Raw genomic sequence first — 16,303 nt, 5'->3', positions numbered from 1 at the left:
CCCTCCTCCAGCTCCCCAATAACATTCCAAAGATACTTATAAATAAAAGGGGTGCTCTGTCTCTGCCAATTCTACCCCTGGCGGGGTGGAAGTGCGGAGCAAGGTTATCTGATGCCCTGTATGTCACTGAGAGAAACAGGTGAGGGGTCACTCTCCCCAAACAAGAGCTAGGTTGGGGCCACAAACTATATTATGCTGGTGACGTGTGAAAGCTCGTGACTGTATGGAGGGAGGGGTAGTTTAACAAGACAAGTAGAAGAGCAAAGCACAAGAGGCCTCCCTCACATGCTCCCAAACCTTGGCCTTGGAATCCAGACTCAAACCGACACTGGCACATGTGTCAAACACAAGGCCCGCGGGCCAAATCCAGCCCGCCAGGCCTTGCAATGTGGCCCGCACCTCGCTGTCATCACTGCACTCCGCTGTCAGTTTATGACATTGTCAGTTTATGACTGTTCAGTAAACCATTCGGACCGCGATTTAGGCTGGATTTTAGATTTTGGCCCCTTCTCTGATTGAGTTTGACACCCCTAAGCCCAGTTAACTCAATTGCCAAATGGTTTTGTGCAAAAGTTTAAATGAAATCATGGAATGGGGTCAATAGCCCAGCGCCTGGCACTGTTTCCTCACACACTTAACTAAGTTCCTCACACGTAACTAAGCCATAGGTAACTTCCAGTTCTTTAAGAGCATCAATCTGGAAGCACTGTCTCCTTCCCTCCCAAGGAGCAATGCCTGGGGCACAGCGACTGCAGAGGTGGCACCAAGCATACCCATGTCTTCCGCTAATGGATGTCTGGAGACCTGAGCGACAGGCACCTGCCCTCCGTGGGCCCTCCCAGCCCTTGCCATCACCACTGAACATCAACACCCGGTTACCACCAAGTTCCCAAGCTCACCCCCTAATGAGCTTAAACCAATGCCCACATGGCCAAGCCCCTGCACAGACGGGGACCGCCACTTTGAAGTCTCGGCAGTTCTGGGCATGGGTTAGGAAGTTGAGCTCTGGAGCCAAGCTATGTGAGTTCAAACACTGGCTCAGTCATTTCTAAACCACAAAATAATGGACAACTTGCTTAGCCCTACTGGTCCTCCATGTCCTCACCTGTCAATGGGGGACCTCAAGACATCTCCCATAAAGATGTGTGTGAATTTAACGAATTCAAGAGCAAAGCGGGTAGCTTCGTATGTGGCAACAGAGGCTCGTTTCTGCTGGCTACAATTTCTGGAAGAGGACCCTTTCCCACCTGGGCTACTGCAAAAACCTGGTGAGTAACCACCCTAATTCTACTCTTCCGAACAATCCACACACAGTGATGTTTCTCCAATCAAAATCAACTCATAGCACTCACTCTATTGGCTTTCCATTGGCCCACAAGTTACCCCCAACCTGATCTCACCCCCTCACCAGCCCATCAAACTAGCCTTCGCTCTGCTCCTGGGCATGGCCACTCAAAAAACAAAATTTACATTCTTCAAGTGGAATCCTCCCAGGATGGGCTCTTTTTGTCACTTGGGTCTTGACTATAAAGACATCTCTTTGCAATGCCCTTCCCCGCCCATTCTAACTAAGGTCTTTCACTCTCCCTGAGCATCCCTCGCATAGCATCTGTTTAGCAGGCTCAGACCACCAGCTCTGCAGCCTCCAGAACATCTCTGCCCCCGTTTTGTTGTGTGTCCTCGGTATTGTTGTGTGTCCCCGAGGAGAACAGGACCTGACTGGTCTTGGCAAACAGTGACCTCTTGGGGTGAGGAGCAGGGCAGTGACATCCCATGACACTCCTTACGTAAAGGGAAAAACAGGGATGGGGGTGAAAACGTGAAATCTTGCTGAGTTGGAAAGCAGGTTTATTCCACAAAAGCACGCTGAAAAAGGAGGTCGTGTCCTGTTTCCTAGCACCTGCCATGGGCACTTCTCTGCTCCTCTCTAAAGCAGGAAACACACCTCCTTTTATTCTACTCACAAATCAGGAGTGAGGTCAGCATGCAGATTTGCGTCCCACTCAGTGGGCAAGTAAACGCCCAGCTTCCCAGAGGGGTCTCCTGGGCCCTGCACAATATCAGCTGATTAGCTTTGCAGCCCCCCACAGAGAGGGCATATCTCCTCCTGCGGCTGGGGGGCGTAGTACCATCTCCCTTAAGACTCTTCCAGTTCAGGCCAGATTTGGGGCTAATCCCATCACTGGAAGTCTTTGTTCCTACTTCCCCCCAGGGTAACAGCTACTGGATTTCCCGGCTGAATTTCACTTTGTTGTTTCCGGTCCCAAGCAACAACCTCACCCTTGGGCCATCGCACAATTTCTCTGCCTTGACTAAGGTTAGGGCATCTGAGAGTTTTCCAATAAGATTAAACTCAAGGTTTTTAAAATCATGAATATTCTACTTTGGAGTTAAAAATGTGTCTCGATACAGAACACTCTTAATTCATTGGGAATGAAGCCACATTTATTCTCCCATGTTAGGGATTTGTATTTCAAAATCAAGATACAGCGATTGTCAGGGTGATCTCACAGAAAAGCTCAGCAGTTGGAGGACAAGTAGAAGTGGATTTTGTTGTCTTCCAGGGAAAATGTGACACGCTACTCAGGGGAAGCAGCAGCCCCTGAGAGCCAATGATGTGCGGAGGGGATGTGGGTGACAAATCTGAGTAAGGAGGTGAATTAAACTCTGCGACAAAAAACTCTGGGCAGTGATGGGAAACAGCTACGCAAAAATCTGCTTTAAACATTCCAAAGCCATGGAACACATCTCGGGGGTCACCATGTACTGGTGCAGAAGAGGACCCGCTCCCCCTGAAACAGGCCGGCCTGCATTCTTTAAAAAATACCCTGTCCTGCCCTAGCAGGTTTGGCTCAGCGAAGAGAGCGTCGACGGCCTGTGGACTGAAGGGTCCTGGGTTTGATTCCAATCAAGGGCACACACCTGGGTTGCAGGCCCGATCCCAAGAAGGAGGTAGCCAATCTATAGTTCTCTCCCTCTCCCTTCCTATGAAATCAATCAACACATATTTAAAAATAAAATTAAAGATCCTGTCTCCTGCCACTCCCTTCCCTGAGCTCCACCCTCCCATCAAAGAGCCCAGACCTCTCAGGTCCTCACAGGTGTCAGATTTTCCTTTGTCCTCCAGGCCTTTGCCAACATTCCTCTCTCTACCTCTCTGCCAGGGGGTCACTTCCTCCAGGAAGCCGCTGGACTCATTGAGTCTGAACCAGGCATATGTGCGACCTGCTCCCAAAGGACCCTGCTTCCGTCTCTTCTGACTGGGCCTTTACATGGACCTTTGCACTCCAGGTCTCAGGGTCCCACCAGCCCGGATGTCCATGGAAGCAAGGGCCTCGCTCTTTCTGTCCAATACTGATGGACACTTAGAAGACATTCAGTAAGCACATGCTCAAGTAACAATGACTGACAGATGAATGGCTGAATGCATTTAGATTTTTCCTCATTTTGTTCCAAGAGGAAGAAACTTATCAAAACCTGAGGTCAATAAAAAGCCTGGAGCCCCAAAAAGGAAGGAAGACATCATGAAGATAAGAACAATTCATGGTGGGAGAAACCCAAAGTAGAGACCCAAGTGTAAAAGCTACCAAGACGGAGGAAGTTGAATACTTTTCAAAGAATCCAAACTCTATCAGAAATAGGAAGAATAGCCCTGGCAGGTTTGGCTCAGTGGATGGAGGGTCCCAGGTTCAGTTCCGGTTCAGGGGCATGTACTTTGGTTGCGGACACATCCCCAGTATGGGGCATGCAGGAGGCAGCTGATCCATGCTTCTCTCTCATCAATGTTTCTAACTCTCTACCTCTCTCCCTTCCTCTCTGTAAAAAATCAATAAAATATATTGTTTGGGGGAAAAAAGAAATAGGAAGAATAGAGCAATAAAGTGCTTGATTGGTTACCCTATATTAAACCAAATTATGAAAGACACCGAGAAAGTATAGCCCTTTTCCTGAGAAGTATGACAACACAGCACAAATGTATGGGTACAGATCAAGAGAGCTCAAGTGAGACCGGAGATGCCGCTTTCCAGAGACATCAAAGGTAACGTTCTTTAATTATACAAGAAAAAGAACGAGGAGCCAGGAATAACGTTGCCTCTGTTAGAAAATGGGATGGAAAGCTATTAGCACATGATTATGAAACAGCAGCGTGCTGTGTTTCTGGAGGTTTAGTCTACAAAGGAAGGAAGAAAGACAAGAAGGAGAGGGATGGGGGAAAGAAAAGAAACTATAAGCACCTTGCATTGAGTGGGTGCCAGATTAGAAAGGAAGAGGGTGGCATGGGATATTTAAACCCCTGGATTCATGATCCCCAATCAACTTGTTGACGAAGTCTCCTGTGACCTTGCACACTTGGACACTCACAAGCTGAATAGTTACTACCAAATTCCTGAATTGCCTTGAAGATAAGACAAATCACTAAAATTTGGAAGAAGGGAAAGAAATATGCTCACCTTAACTATATGAGAAATACCTACCTGTTCAATTTCAGATGGGTGTCAAAACAGGCAAGAGGTGGCCCTCCCGTGCTAACCCAACCCCAGGACATCGCAAATGAAGGTCCTCATTCATGTCTGTGAGTAAAGTGCCGACTTACTCCAAAGTAACAGTCAACCACGTGTGAGAATCCTAGCAGGGTTCAATGTCTATATGTACATCCAAGCAAATATTTTTGTTGTTTTAAAATGTACAGTTTAGAAATGCATAAATGTGCCATAAATACTATAAGCCCTGCCTACTTTTAGAAAGGACTGAGTGACTGCATTTGGATACTAGGCTGCATACAATGACTAACTGGTCAAATGGAGGCAGAAGCAACAATCTCTTCAGATACCAAGTAGCCACCTCTGACCAGCAGGCTCTGGACACACTTCCTCTCTGGTGTAACTGAGGTCCAGCAACCGAGCAGCTTGCCCTTCTCTGCTCTGAGGTGGCATAAATGTGCCTTCCTGGTCCTGCCCTGAGAATCCTGGTGGACATATAAGAGCTCAGTAGTGCCCTGGACTACCACAGTATGCTGTTAAAAACAAGATTCAACCAAATACATTGGAAGATCTAACTGGCTTTGTCAAGCAATTAATGAATTGAGCAGTATCCCATGCAGGGGTCTTCAAACTATGGCCCGCGGGCCACATGCGGCCCGCAGAGGAGTCTGATCCGGCCCGCCAGGGTTTTTGGGCAGTGAGCACAGCCGAGGTGTTACAGTAGGAATTAGTAGTTCATATAGTCCGGCCCTCCAGCTCTCTGAGGGACCGTGATCTGGCCCCCACTTTAAAAAGTTTGAGGACCCCTGCAAACAAAAAGGATGCTCCACGGAGTTGGATAAAATGAAAAAATTTCATAGGAAGAAAAGTGGGGATGGATAGGGGGCAAGGGAGCTATTAGTAAGAGGAAAAAAAGGGGGGGGGACAGTTTTGGGGCCAGGACCCCTTTTCTTTGGGAGATGGGAAGGGGAAGGGTTTTTACCATATAGATTGTCTCTTCTTTCTATGGGGCATTGAGTGGGCTCACCAGACAGATTATCTTACTTTGCTTGACCAGAATATTCCATACTAATTAATTAAGATTACGTTTCTCGGAGAAGCTGGAACTGGGATTAGATCTGGTATTAAATCTACAGTGTTTCCCCGAAAATAAGACATCCTCTGAAAATAAGACCTACTTACAGGTTTCCTTCTGAGTGAAATATAAGGCATCCCCCTGAAAATAAGGCCCCCCCTAGGCTAAACATGAGAGATTTGGTTCACTGATTCTGAAAGAAATGGAGTCACAAGAAATTCACCAGGAAATTCAGGAATTGGATTGTTATGATGATGTTCCAGAAGATGATGACATGATTGTCATTGAATAAAGGAGTAAATTCTTGATACTGTAGGATTTACAGTTTGTCTGGTTTGTGTTGACAACTACTGTACTACCGTACCGTATACAGGTAATAAATTTCCTTTATTTTCATTTAACAATAAATGTGTACCGCATTCTTCTTCATAGAAAAATATGACACCCCCTGAAAATAAGACCTAACACATCTTTGGGAGCAAAAATTAATATAAGACACTGTCTTATTTTCGGGGAAACAGGGTAGGTTTGGTATCATGGGCTTTTAGCAGGAGCGACACCTTGGCGCCGCTCCTGCTAAAAGCCCATGATACCAAAGATCAATATACAACCTAAAGATCAACATACAAGGACATAGCTATGATATGTTTAAAGGTGAGACTTACACATCTACTTGGTGTCAAGATAAGAAAATAGCCTGGTAAAATGGAACTTAAAGAAAACATTCAAGGGAATGGTGTATAGATTGGGCTTGAAGAATTAATAGGGTTTGAAGGCGAGGAGGAATGTTAAAAGATGATTCTAGAAGAAGCCCCAGGAGGAGCCGGGCGGCCTGAGAAGCTGTCAGAGGGAGCCTGACTGAGTTAGGCGGCAGTGAAAGAAAAGGCTGGGCCAGTGCACCAACAGGCCAACTGATTTTCTCTAGAGCTTGGTCTCCCTTAGCTTTTTCTCTCTATTCCTCTCCTAATGTGGCCTTCAAGCTTCTCTCTTGCCCTCTCTATTAAATATATCCCCAGTGTTTAATGGATAAAGTCAGTAACTATTTTTTTTTTCCAAATGCTGCTGTGCTTTTCTTACCCTTAGTTCCCAAGTTCATTTACTATCTCCCAAGATCAATATGAACAGTCACAGTAACAGTAGGTACAAGGGTTGTCAACATTCACTGGCAAGAGTAAACTGGAAACCTAAGAACTATCCTTCAGCCCTAACCGGTTTGGCCCAGTGAATAGAGCGTCGACCTGTGGACTGAAGGGTCCCAGGTTTGATTCTGGTCAAGAGCATGTACCTTGGTTGTGGGCACATCCCCAGTAGAGAGTGTGTAGGAGGCAGCTGATCGATGTTTCTCTCTCATCGATGTTTCTAAATCTCTAGCCCTCTCCCTTCTTCTCTGTAAAAAAAACAAATAAATATCAATAAATAAAATAAAATAAAATAAAATAAAATATATTTTTTAAAAGAATTATCCCTCAATTTCTTCCACTTTCTTGCAGTTACCTTGCATTGTAATTCTTTAAAAAAAAATTTATGGAAGTAGCTCACTACTTCTAGTCTTTAAACATTACCTCAGTGTTGTTGAAAGAAAGCCTGGATTATTATATCAAATTTCTAAGAGAAAGACAAGAATAAGCAGGGAGTTACTCTTAAGCTCACAAATAACACGTTTGCAAAGGTTCAGAGACTTGTTTGCATTTCCCACTCCAGTTCCCCCTGCAAGTCAAGACTAACAACCGAGGAAGCGAGATACCTAGAAAGCCCCCAGAGTATGATCCAACATCAGTCTTTCAGGTTAAACAGTCTCCTGTTGGGGGCGGGGGGGGGGGGGGAGCGGGGAGAGAGAGGAGCCAAAACACTCCCGATGGGCTCATCAACTGCTCTCCAAGAAGCAAAGAAAGCCGGGTAAGAGCGGAGCTGTGTGCTGAGATGCCTCACTGCCTCTGCAGTGTGCTCAACACCAAACTATTCATCTGTGCCTTGTAGGCATTTCTGTCTCTCTCAGTCTCCTCGTGACACTCTGATAGTAAGAGAGATGTGAGCAGGTGCACCTATTAAATATGTAAAATACACATCTTCTCTGCGACTCATTTAGAAGATGCATTTCTAAGGAGTGTAGGAAGTCACCTAGTATAAAGACAGATAGGTAGGGGTACAGATCTCATATGAACTTTCCCTAAGCACGTAAGGATGCAAGTGGGCTCAGGACATCAGCTTTCCACAGAAAATAAATGCAAGCAATTAAAAATCCAGTTTCTTTTCTTTAAGCCACTTCCTCCAGTGTTGCTAATTAGCCACTAATAAGTTTTGTCATCTGAGCTGGGAGGCATAAGCAAGAATACCAGTGGAATGTTTTCAATCACGGCACTGGCATGGAAGGATGAATCATATTTTCCAGGAGGAATGACTGCTTGGGAGTAGTTGGGGGCAGAAGTAAAAAAGCAGCCTTCACACAACTATAAAATTGAGAGACTTGAAATTTTAGGAAAGGGGGCATCTTTCTTCCCCTCCATGAACAAAACCAGCAGGGATCCTAGAAGACATGGCTCGTGAATCCAAGAACCTCCCCACAAAGACCCCTGCAGGGACTTTTAGAAAACTCTACTCTTCGCAGTTAGGTTAAGACAGAAGACAGTGGAACACATGTTTCCTGTAACAGGGAGGAGTATAAAACTTCAGTGTCACCCAGGGTAAGGGAATGCCTTAACTATTATGTCACCTGCCTCACAAGTTTATAGAATAAATGCATGGCAGTAAGTGAAAGCAGAGGACGATGGTGATTTGAAATATCTAGCTGCAGATGGAACAGAAGCAGAAGACAACTGCCGGGAAATCCCTGGGAAGGAGATGGGGTTCCTTATCCTGACTCCAATACAAGCAGCTCAGGTCCCACAAATCGGGCCTCTTTCCCACCCCCCACCCCCTACGCTCTCCCCAATTATCAAGCGCCAGTGATCCTGCAGCCGTGAGCCTGTCAGCACCACACCATGTCTCAGCCACGCAGCCTGAAAGTCTACTTTCTGGCCTTGATATACAGCCCATCCGCAGCTCCCTTCATGAGAGAATAACCCCCAATGCCCCCACAAGGATTTTATTCCAAACACATGTTGCAAATGTTTGAAGTACCCACTATCCCTGGGTTTTCTTTTCCTTTTTTAAAGTCAAACCCACAAAACCTAAAATACTTTGAATCTTACCTAAGTGCAATTTGTGAAGATGCAACTTTGCATGCCCAAGTATAATAAAGTCCTGTGCAATAAAAATTTTACAGATGTCCTTCTGAGGGGAAAAAAAATGATGTTCCTTTTTCCGGCCTTACAGGAATCCTGCCCACACATTAGAAATACAAAGTTAGTGTATATATAGAAGCACAAATTAGGCATCTTGGAAAGTTTGCATTTTCCAACCACAGAGAAATGAAGGAATTTCTGTGAATGGTCAGATACCCAGCGACACTGTATGAGAAGTCTTTTCTCTCCCACAGCACTGGTGGAGCTGGCTCAGGACTCAAAGGAAAAGGGAATGGCCAAAAAGGTGTTTTGAACCTGGAGCTGCTGAAGGTCTGCAATGAATTTGTGTTACGGACAGTGCTGCAGGGCTGAGGCAAGGTAAAGAAACGTGATCAAATTTCGATATCTCGTGTTATTTAATTTATCTGTTATTTTTTTAATCCTCTATCCAAGGATAAGTTCTCATTGATTTTTAGAGAGGGAGGGAGAGAGAAACATCAATTGCTTGCCTCCGGTATGCACCCCAACCAGGAATCAAACCCGCAACCTAGGTATGTGCCCTGACGGGGAATTGAACCTGCAACCTTTTGGTGTACAAGATGACACTCCGACCAACTGAGCCACCTGGCCAGGGCTTACATCTCATTTTTAAAAGGTGGTACTTTTCTCATACACTAAAAGTTTCTTAGAAGATGTGATGTATCAATCTCAGCAGCATCATATTAGTTATTAGCTTTACTTGGATAATTCAGTCTAGATAAAATCTAACAGCCTTTATTAAAAAGTACCTAAAAGATACTCTTTATAATAGTAGAAGATTAAATAAGCCAACAAGGGTCTAGAAAAGGTAAAGTCATATCTTACCTCACTCTTTGAGACTTAGTTTAGGACATCTTTAAATTGTTTACTATAAATAAATAATATTGTTCCTTTCATTTTCCACATGTATTAAGTTTGTTACATAAAACACTTTCTGTTGATAGTTTAACACGTTAAAACTTCTCAAATGCATTTAAAAGCTTTAAAACTTCTTTACTTAAAAAATAGAGGGGAAATTTTAATCAATCTACTCAAGTTGCATGAGGAATGGTTATGTTCAGAAGGCCACAGAGCACAGTTTCAGGCCATGTCATCCCTTTTCCTAAATTTATAAACCAACCACTCCATCTCTAATCTGTGTTCACAGGAGACACTGACCTCAGGGAGGCAGGGGAACAGGTCTGGTAGGGAAAAGCCAGTCTACCCTGAACCAAACACAACTGCAACACCGACAAAAATAACTTGGTTTGGAGAATGAACTCATCATGCACAGATGAAGACGATGATGATGGAACAAAATGAAGAAGGAGGAAATAGGAATAGGTAGAGAAGATAGAGGTGAAGGAGGAGGAGGAGGAGAAAAAGAAGAAGGAGGAGGAGGAAGAGCCAACACAGGACAACTACCATAATACTTTTGAGGCACCATGAGCCAGTGATTTTATTAAATACTTTATTTGCACTGGCTCACGTAATTCTCAAGAGAACACCATAGGGCAGGCAGTCACATATCAACAGTTAGGAAATGATTCCTAGAAAGGTCAGCACACTTGGCCATGGTCACACAGTCAATAATGGCAAAGCTGGAACTTAAACTCAAATCCCCTGAGTGCTCAGCCAATCTGTGGAATCTCTAGGACTCCCTGTCCATATTAATGATGCAATGATACCATTAATTTATGACCAATTTAAAGAGTAAATTGCAGTGGTGGGTCAAAATAGCAAGTGCTTGTAAGTTATCATGTAATTTTAATAGCGATTTGAACAATACTGTGGGAAAAGCTAAAGAATAACCAACCTATTGATGCTATGTCATATAAACAGAGGGACAATAAGCGGTCCCAAGCCCACTACGAGCTGCCCCGTGCCCAATGCTAGTTAATATTACCCTGGGGGCTTAGGAGGTGGGGTGCACACACAGACCCCTGAGAGGCGAGGAGATTCCCTGGTCTGCGGAGTTCCTGGACCCTCAAATGACGGGGAGAGGATTCAATGGGCAAACTGTTAGAACAAATGGATCAAGAGCAAGCTGCAAGGTGAATGGCACAGAGAAAGTTAACGTCATCTGCCTGCTTCTGTCAACCAAAAAAGCAGTTCTCTCAGCTGCCCTGACCAATTAATACCACACTCATTAGAGGGCATCTGGATCAGAAAACAAAGCGTCAGATGGGGAAAGTTTTGTTCACACATAAGGATAAAAACAATACAAGGAGCTTATGGCTAACAATCCAGACTTATCCATAACAATCTAGTGCACTATCGGGGTGGAAAGCAGAAAGTTTGTAGAGTCCCTCACATTTTCCGCATGGATGATCTCTAATAGAAAGCCCTAAAACACACACACACACACACACACACACACACACACACACACACAAAAAAAAAATGTATAAAACAGAAATGTGCTCAGATAAAAACCCTACCAATACCATTTCAAACTGTTATTTCTAAAATAAAATGAAACGAAATAACCCTTGAATGAAAGAATGACAGGATCACGCACACCACCCCTCCCGACTCCCGAAGCTGTGAACATAAAAACTGCAGCAATAGGCTTGGCAGGCACTTTTTAAACTGAGAAGTTGTGAACTTTCTAAGAATCCATAAAACCTTTTCTCCCACACGTCTGACCACTTTTTAAAAAATCCTCTCTCCACTGGGAGGGGGGGAAAATGTATCTCCCATCTTTACCAACAATATTGGGGGAGGGCAGTTGCTGAAACTTCAGGTTGTGCGAGGCCCTTTGATCTGCACCCTGATGAGGGACCGTCCCCCTCCACTGCAAGTCAACTAACGAAGGGATGGAATTAGCTTTTATCCTGGGCACTTTCTTGAGCAGGAAAATGTGCACTAATCAGCTGTCCTCAATAATCAGTCATCTGGCTAATGACCTTTTGCCTTAAAACACTAAAATTTCTGAATGATGTGGAAAAGGGGAAACAAGAACCAGTCCCTCACTCGGGAGCTCAATGGATCATCTGGAATTGGAGCCGGGAAGGTTAAATGGCAAGCCCGCATCCTGGCAAGGTGATAAATCTGTAATCAGGAGCTGCAAGCTTTGGCACCTCCATACTAACTTCATTACTCCCCGACCAAATTATATTTCTTAACGAGAAACAGGCCGGAAATAAACTCAGCACAGTCTTTTCCTTCCCAGTGTCTGCCTTTGGAGAAAACCATGGTGTATCTGTGTTGAGAGTCCACTTGATTGGTGCTGAAAAAGGGAATTGCCGGTGTTTCTGGTGGAACGGCCAGGGAAGAAAGTAGAGCGTGTACAAAAATCTTCTATGTTAAGGAAATCTGCTTTGTTGAAAGAGGTTGGTTCTCTGATTTGTTGAAAGAGGTGGGTTCCTCCTTAACAATTAAGCAAAAATTCACGGAAATCAAGAACTGCTGCTGTTGAAGATTTCAGCTAATCAGCGCACTTTAATAACTCCCACAGCAACCAATTTTCCTCCTGCAAAGTCTAGGAGACTTTGGGGAAAGAAAGTTGGGTGCCAGTCCCCAAGAAAGGTCCCTGTGAGTGAGCCATAGATGGACACCCTCCAGAAGACCACCCCACGGATGCCTGAAGTTACTTGGGGATATAAGGAAACGACTCTCCCTAAAAAAGAATGGGAAGGATATGGGAGAAGACAAGTGGGGAGCTAATGAAACATCTGTATAAATCAATGGTAAGCCAAATAATTCATAAAGCGCATGTGCACGCGCACACACACACACACACACACACACACACACACACACACAGAGCCACAGAGCCACCCCTGGCTCTGGACCACAGGCCATGAGGCAGGACCCACTTACGGTAGTGAGGTTCCATGTAACCGTTCCTGGGGTCCATGGCGAACACAGCCCCGCGGTACGGGATGGAGGGCTCGGCCAGGTGGGGCAGGGACCCATGGATCTCCTTCTTGATCAGCGAGCCCCTCTCGTCGCTGGAGGTGGCAGGCTCCTCGCTGATCTTGCCAAGCCCCTGGACGCTCTGCGGCTGCATGGTGACTGCGTTTCTTCTCTCTCTGTGATAGGTCTGTCCAGGACTTTCATCCTCTGCAGAAAGAAGGAACACAAAAGCTCTGTGACCATGTGAAGGAGCAATTCAAACACAGTCATCCCTTAGGTCTCCCTCCAGAAAAGAAGCCCATTTCTCATCCTGGCAACTTTGAAAAGCTGCACCACGATGGGATGGTCTTCAGACAAAACTGCTTGTGAATGAGGGTCCAAAACACAAATGGAGGGATGAAGGGGAGCCAGAAAGGAGCTAATTAAATGGAGATGGGGGGAGAGCAAGCAAATTATCATCACAGGCTCACCGCGGAGTCTGCCAGGGAGGCTCTTCCTTGGGGACTTGCCAATGCTCCTGCGAGTCCCACCGGAGCTGGACATTTTGCCAGCCTAGGGCTGTGGGCTGGCCGTGAGTTTGACATGCTTGGTGAACAGCTTCCCCTCATCTAGCCAGGCCTCTGGGGTAACAGGGGCTTGGATGCCCACGGAGGCTCTGGGTAATCCTGGGGTCAAAGAGCCTCTGTACCTCAGAGGATGACCTGTTAGAAAGGGATCCAGACATTCTTGTGTTTTCGTTTTTTAAGTCAGATTTGTAACCCAATGAGAGATTTAATAGAGCCAGAAATGGTACAGAAAACCCACTGTTCCAAAGGATAAAGGTGCCGATCCTGGAAACCCCCGGGGCCCCATGCATGGCGCATCTAACCATAGAACAGAGCTGATAACTAGAAGGAAAAGGGAATGAAGGTGAAAGTTCAAGTGTGAGATGGCTCTAGGCGTGAGGGAGGCGCCCATTCCGCTGATATGTACATACTCTGGTGGGGTCCAGACATTGCTTTAAACATGAAAAAAAGAAAAAAAGAAAACCACAACAGCCCGAAGAGATTCCCAGCTCCCTAATACTTCTGGTTTCCTTTGATCTGTAAGAACTTTCCATCTATCCAGTAGGGTTCTCTACAAATGTGATTGGATGACCTTTCCATAATAGCAGATCAAAGAAACAAGGCATAAAACGAGACCAAACTGGCAATCTGAACCCTCAACAAGTGAACCAATTCATCTGCTAGAACCATACACATCCTCTGAAACGGCATACACCAAACAAGCTCTGCATTTAACCAACAGTGGAAGCAAAGCTGTTCAGGCGCTGTTAAGGCGCCTAATCTGAAAACTCCCGAAATGAAAAAAAAAGGAAAAAGAAAAAAAAAAAAAAAAGGTAAGAAACTCTATTTGAAAAACAACAACAAAAAGAAACTATAGTTGCTATAGTTGCATATAAATAATAATAAATTTTACATGGACAGATTTTGAACTTATCTTCAAAGTATTTCATAAAGCAAATATGTTTAGGTGAGAAGCCCTAAAACCAGCAATAGTGTGCTTTAGCAGTCTGTTCTTCATACAAATTTGGAAGGAAATACAGCTAGTTATCAACACAGACAAGCACGAGAATACAAACTAAAGTAAGCACCACTGTTTTGTGTTGAGTAAGGACTTAAACTACCTCGAGCCAGAACTCTTTCTGCCTATGTCCAGGACTTTAAGAAATAAGCTATGCATTATTTTCAGTATAGCAAATAACTTGCAAAACAGTATAAAAACCATGAGGTACACTTTAGTTGTCAGTGAATTTGCTGACTACGAAGGGGTAACTGTGAAACATGATTGTGTGCAGATCCTCACCCCGAACCTTGTAATTAGGGGATAAATAAAGAGTTTAATCTATCAAATAACTACTAAAAAATAGATGTAATACCACATTCTCACACATTGATCTTTACAAAAGCAATTTAAACCATGCTTTTGCTTACTTAAAAACAAACTACAAAAAAATCCTACATTTTTCTTTTCCTTCTGATTAGTACTATCCACCCTTGTACTTGGTTAGCAGTAAAATTGCAAACTATAGAATAAGGACTCACAGTCATGTAAAAGCAAAAGGGTGTCAAAAACACTAAAACTCTCCGTCAGTTTTATGAAATTTTCTATAACTTACAAATGGCTTGAGTCATATTTTCCACTAATTTCTGCCTGCATAAAACCTTTATTTCAAATTTCAACCTGAACTTGTAACGCTGAGGTGCAGACGCTTATAGAATGGACCTTCATTTGGAAAACTAGAAAGCCCTTACCAACAGCGGCTGAGACTCCTAATTAGCATTCTCTGGGCAAGATGAATAACCAAGCCCTACTAATCTCTTCCAGATTTAAAAAGGATTCCCTGGACTTACTCTTCCTAGAAGAAATGAACTCTTCTCCTCTTAAAACTGTACCGCTAAATTGAGGGCGTTCCTTTTAGAAACCATGCCTTTATGACGAGGACTTGAATCCAACTTCATGAGTAACTGCAAATGTGGCATGGTCTGTTTAGAGTCCTCCTCCCTCCCCCCAGCCCCTTGGGAGAAGGAATTTGCAGGGGGAGAGAAAATAAGGGTGTCTTTTTAGCTAAATGATCCTTTTTTTTCACAAGTAGTTAACTTTATAAAAATGAATTATTTTCTTAATGAGAGTTCAGCCAACATGTGTGGATATTAAGTTATAAAAAGAAATAAGCAATGTTCAAATATTTAATGCAGAAAAAAATTAACTAATTCCCTTCAGTTAAATAAAAAAATAATCAGGCAAGAGTTTTTTTAATGTGGAAATTTTCACTAGACTTACTTTTACAATAACCATTAAGGCTACCGCATTTTTACCTGCCCTCTCTCTCCAAAACATTCCAGTAGACAACTGTTTCATGAAGTGCACCTCGTGCGCTGAGTTGCTTCTGACGGGCTTTCAGATGAAAACTTGACAGTACACACGCTCCGGAATACAAACAGCGACGGGACTTAAAAAGCACACTCTCCACGGTGAAAGGGAAGCCTTCCAAGCAATATTGCTGCCTACTCTTATAAATTTAGCAACCACTTCAGCAAGCCAAAAGACCAAAGCTGTCTAATCTCGTTCAGTTGAACCGAGCTGTTCAATAAAGTTTGAGAGTCAGTGCAGACAGCCACACCAGGCCAAATTATTGACAGAAACATACTGTCCACCATGGCAACAAGCAGAAGTCGGCTGCAGAAATGTAAGCAAACAGCCCCCTGCTCCAGGAGCATCTGCCAATGGACTTTCGCAGCCAAACACAAGGCGGCTGTTTGGTTTCTCTGTGTTCAACTGTTGCATGCTCAGGGCTCACACCAAAGCATGCAGTTTGGGGGGGGGGGGGGGGGGGGCGGGGAGGAACATTATTTCAAATACTGTCACCATAATCCCAGTCTTTTACCTCCTTCTTTCTGTATACGCGTGCTTAAGTGGAAGTGAACTGATTCCTGCCCCAAATGGAGAGCTGCCCAAACATCACATTTAGAAACTGCCCCAGATTTTCCAAACTCATCCAAAGGCAACTACTGACATCGAGCCAGACACTCGGGGCCATAGACTCTGAGAACTCCAAAGTTGCTCCATTGCAGACACTGCTTAGCCTGTTGACAACAAAGATTCAG

The 16,303-nt window shown here is 44.4% G+C and overlaps 1 protein-coding gene across 5 annotated transcripts in view; it reads right to left on the bottom strand.

The window, feature by feature from the left end:
* The window catches only part of GLI3 (GLI family zinc finger 3), a 255,205-nt gene that overhangs the window by 162,876 nt on the left and 76,026 nt on the right, over positions 1-16,303 (bottom strand). For all 5 annotated transcript variants that reach the window (XM_084896925.1, XM_084896927.1, XM_084896928.1 and 2 more), the window contains exon 3: positions 12,621-12,863. In XM_084896925.1, coding sequence (XP_084753051.1) covers positions 12,621-12,863 — 243 coding nt within the window. The remainder of the gene's footprint in view (positions 1-12,620; positions 12,864-16,303) is intronic.

This window comes from Pipistrellus hanaki, assembly GCF_964339955.1.
Source record: "Pipistrellus hanaki genome assembly, chromosome: 10".
NCBI classification, from domain to species: domain Eukaryota; kingdom Metazoa; phylum Chordata; class Mammalia; order Chiroptera; family Vespertilionidae; genus Pipistrellus; species Pipistrellus hanaki.
The sequence above is the reverse complement of the archived record's forward strand: the minus strand, read 5'-3'. Positions and strand labels throughout refer to the sequence as shown.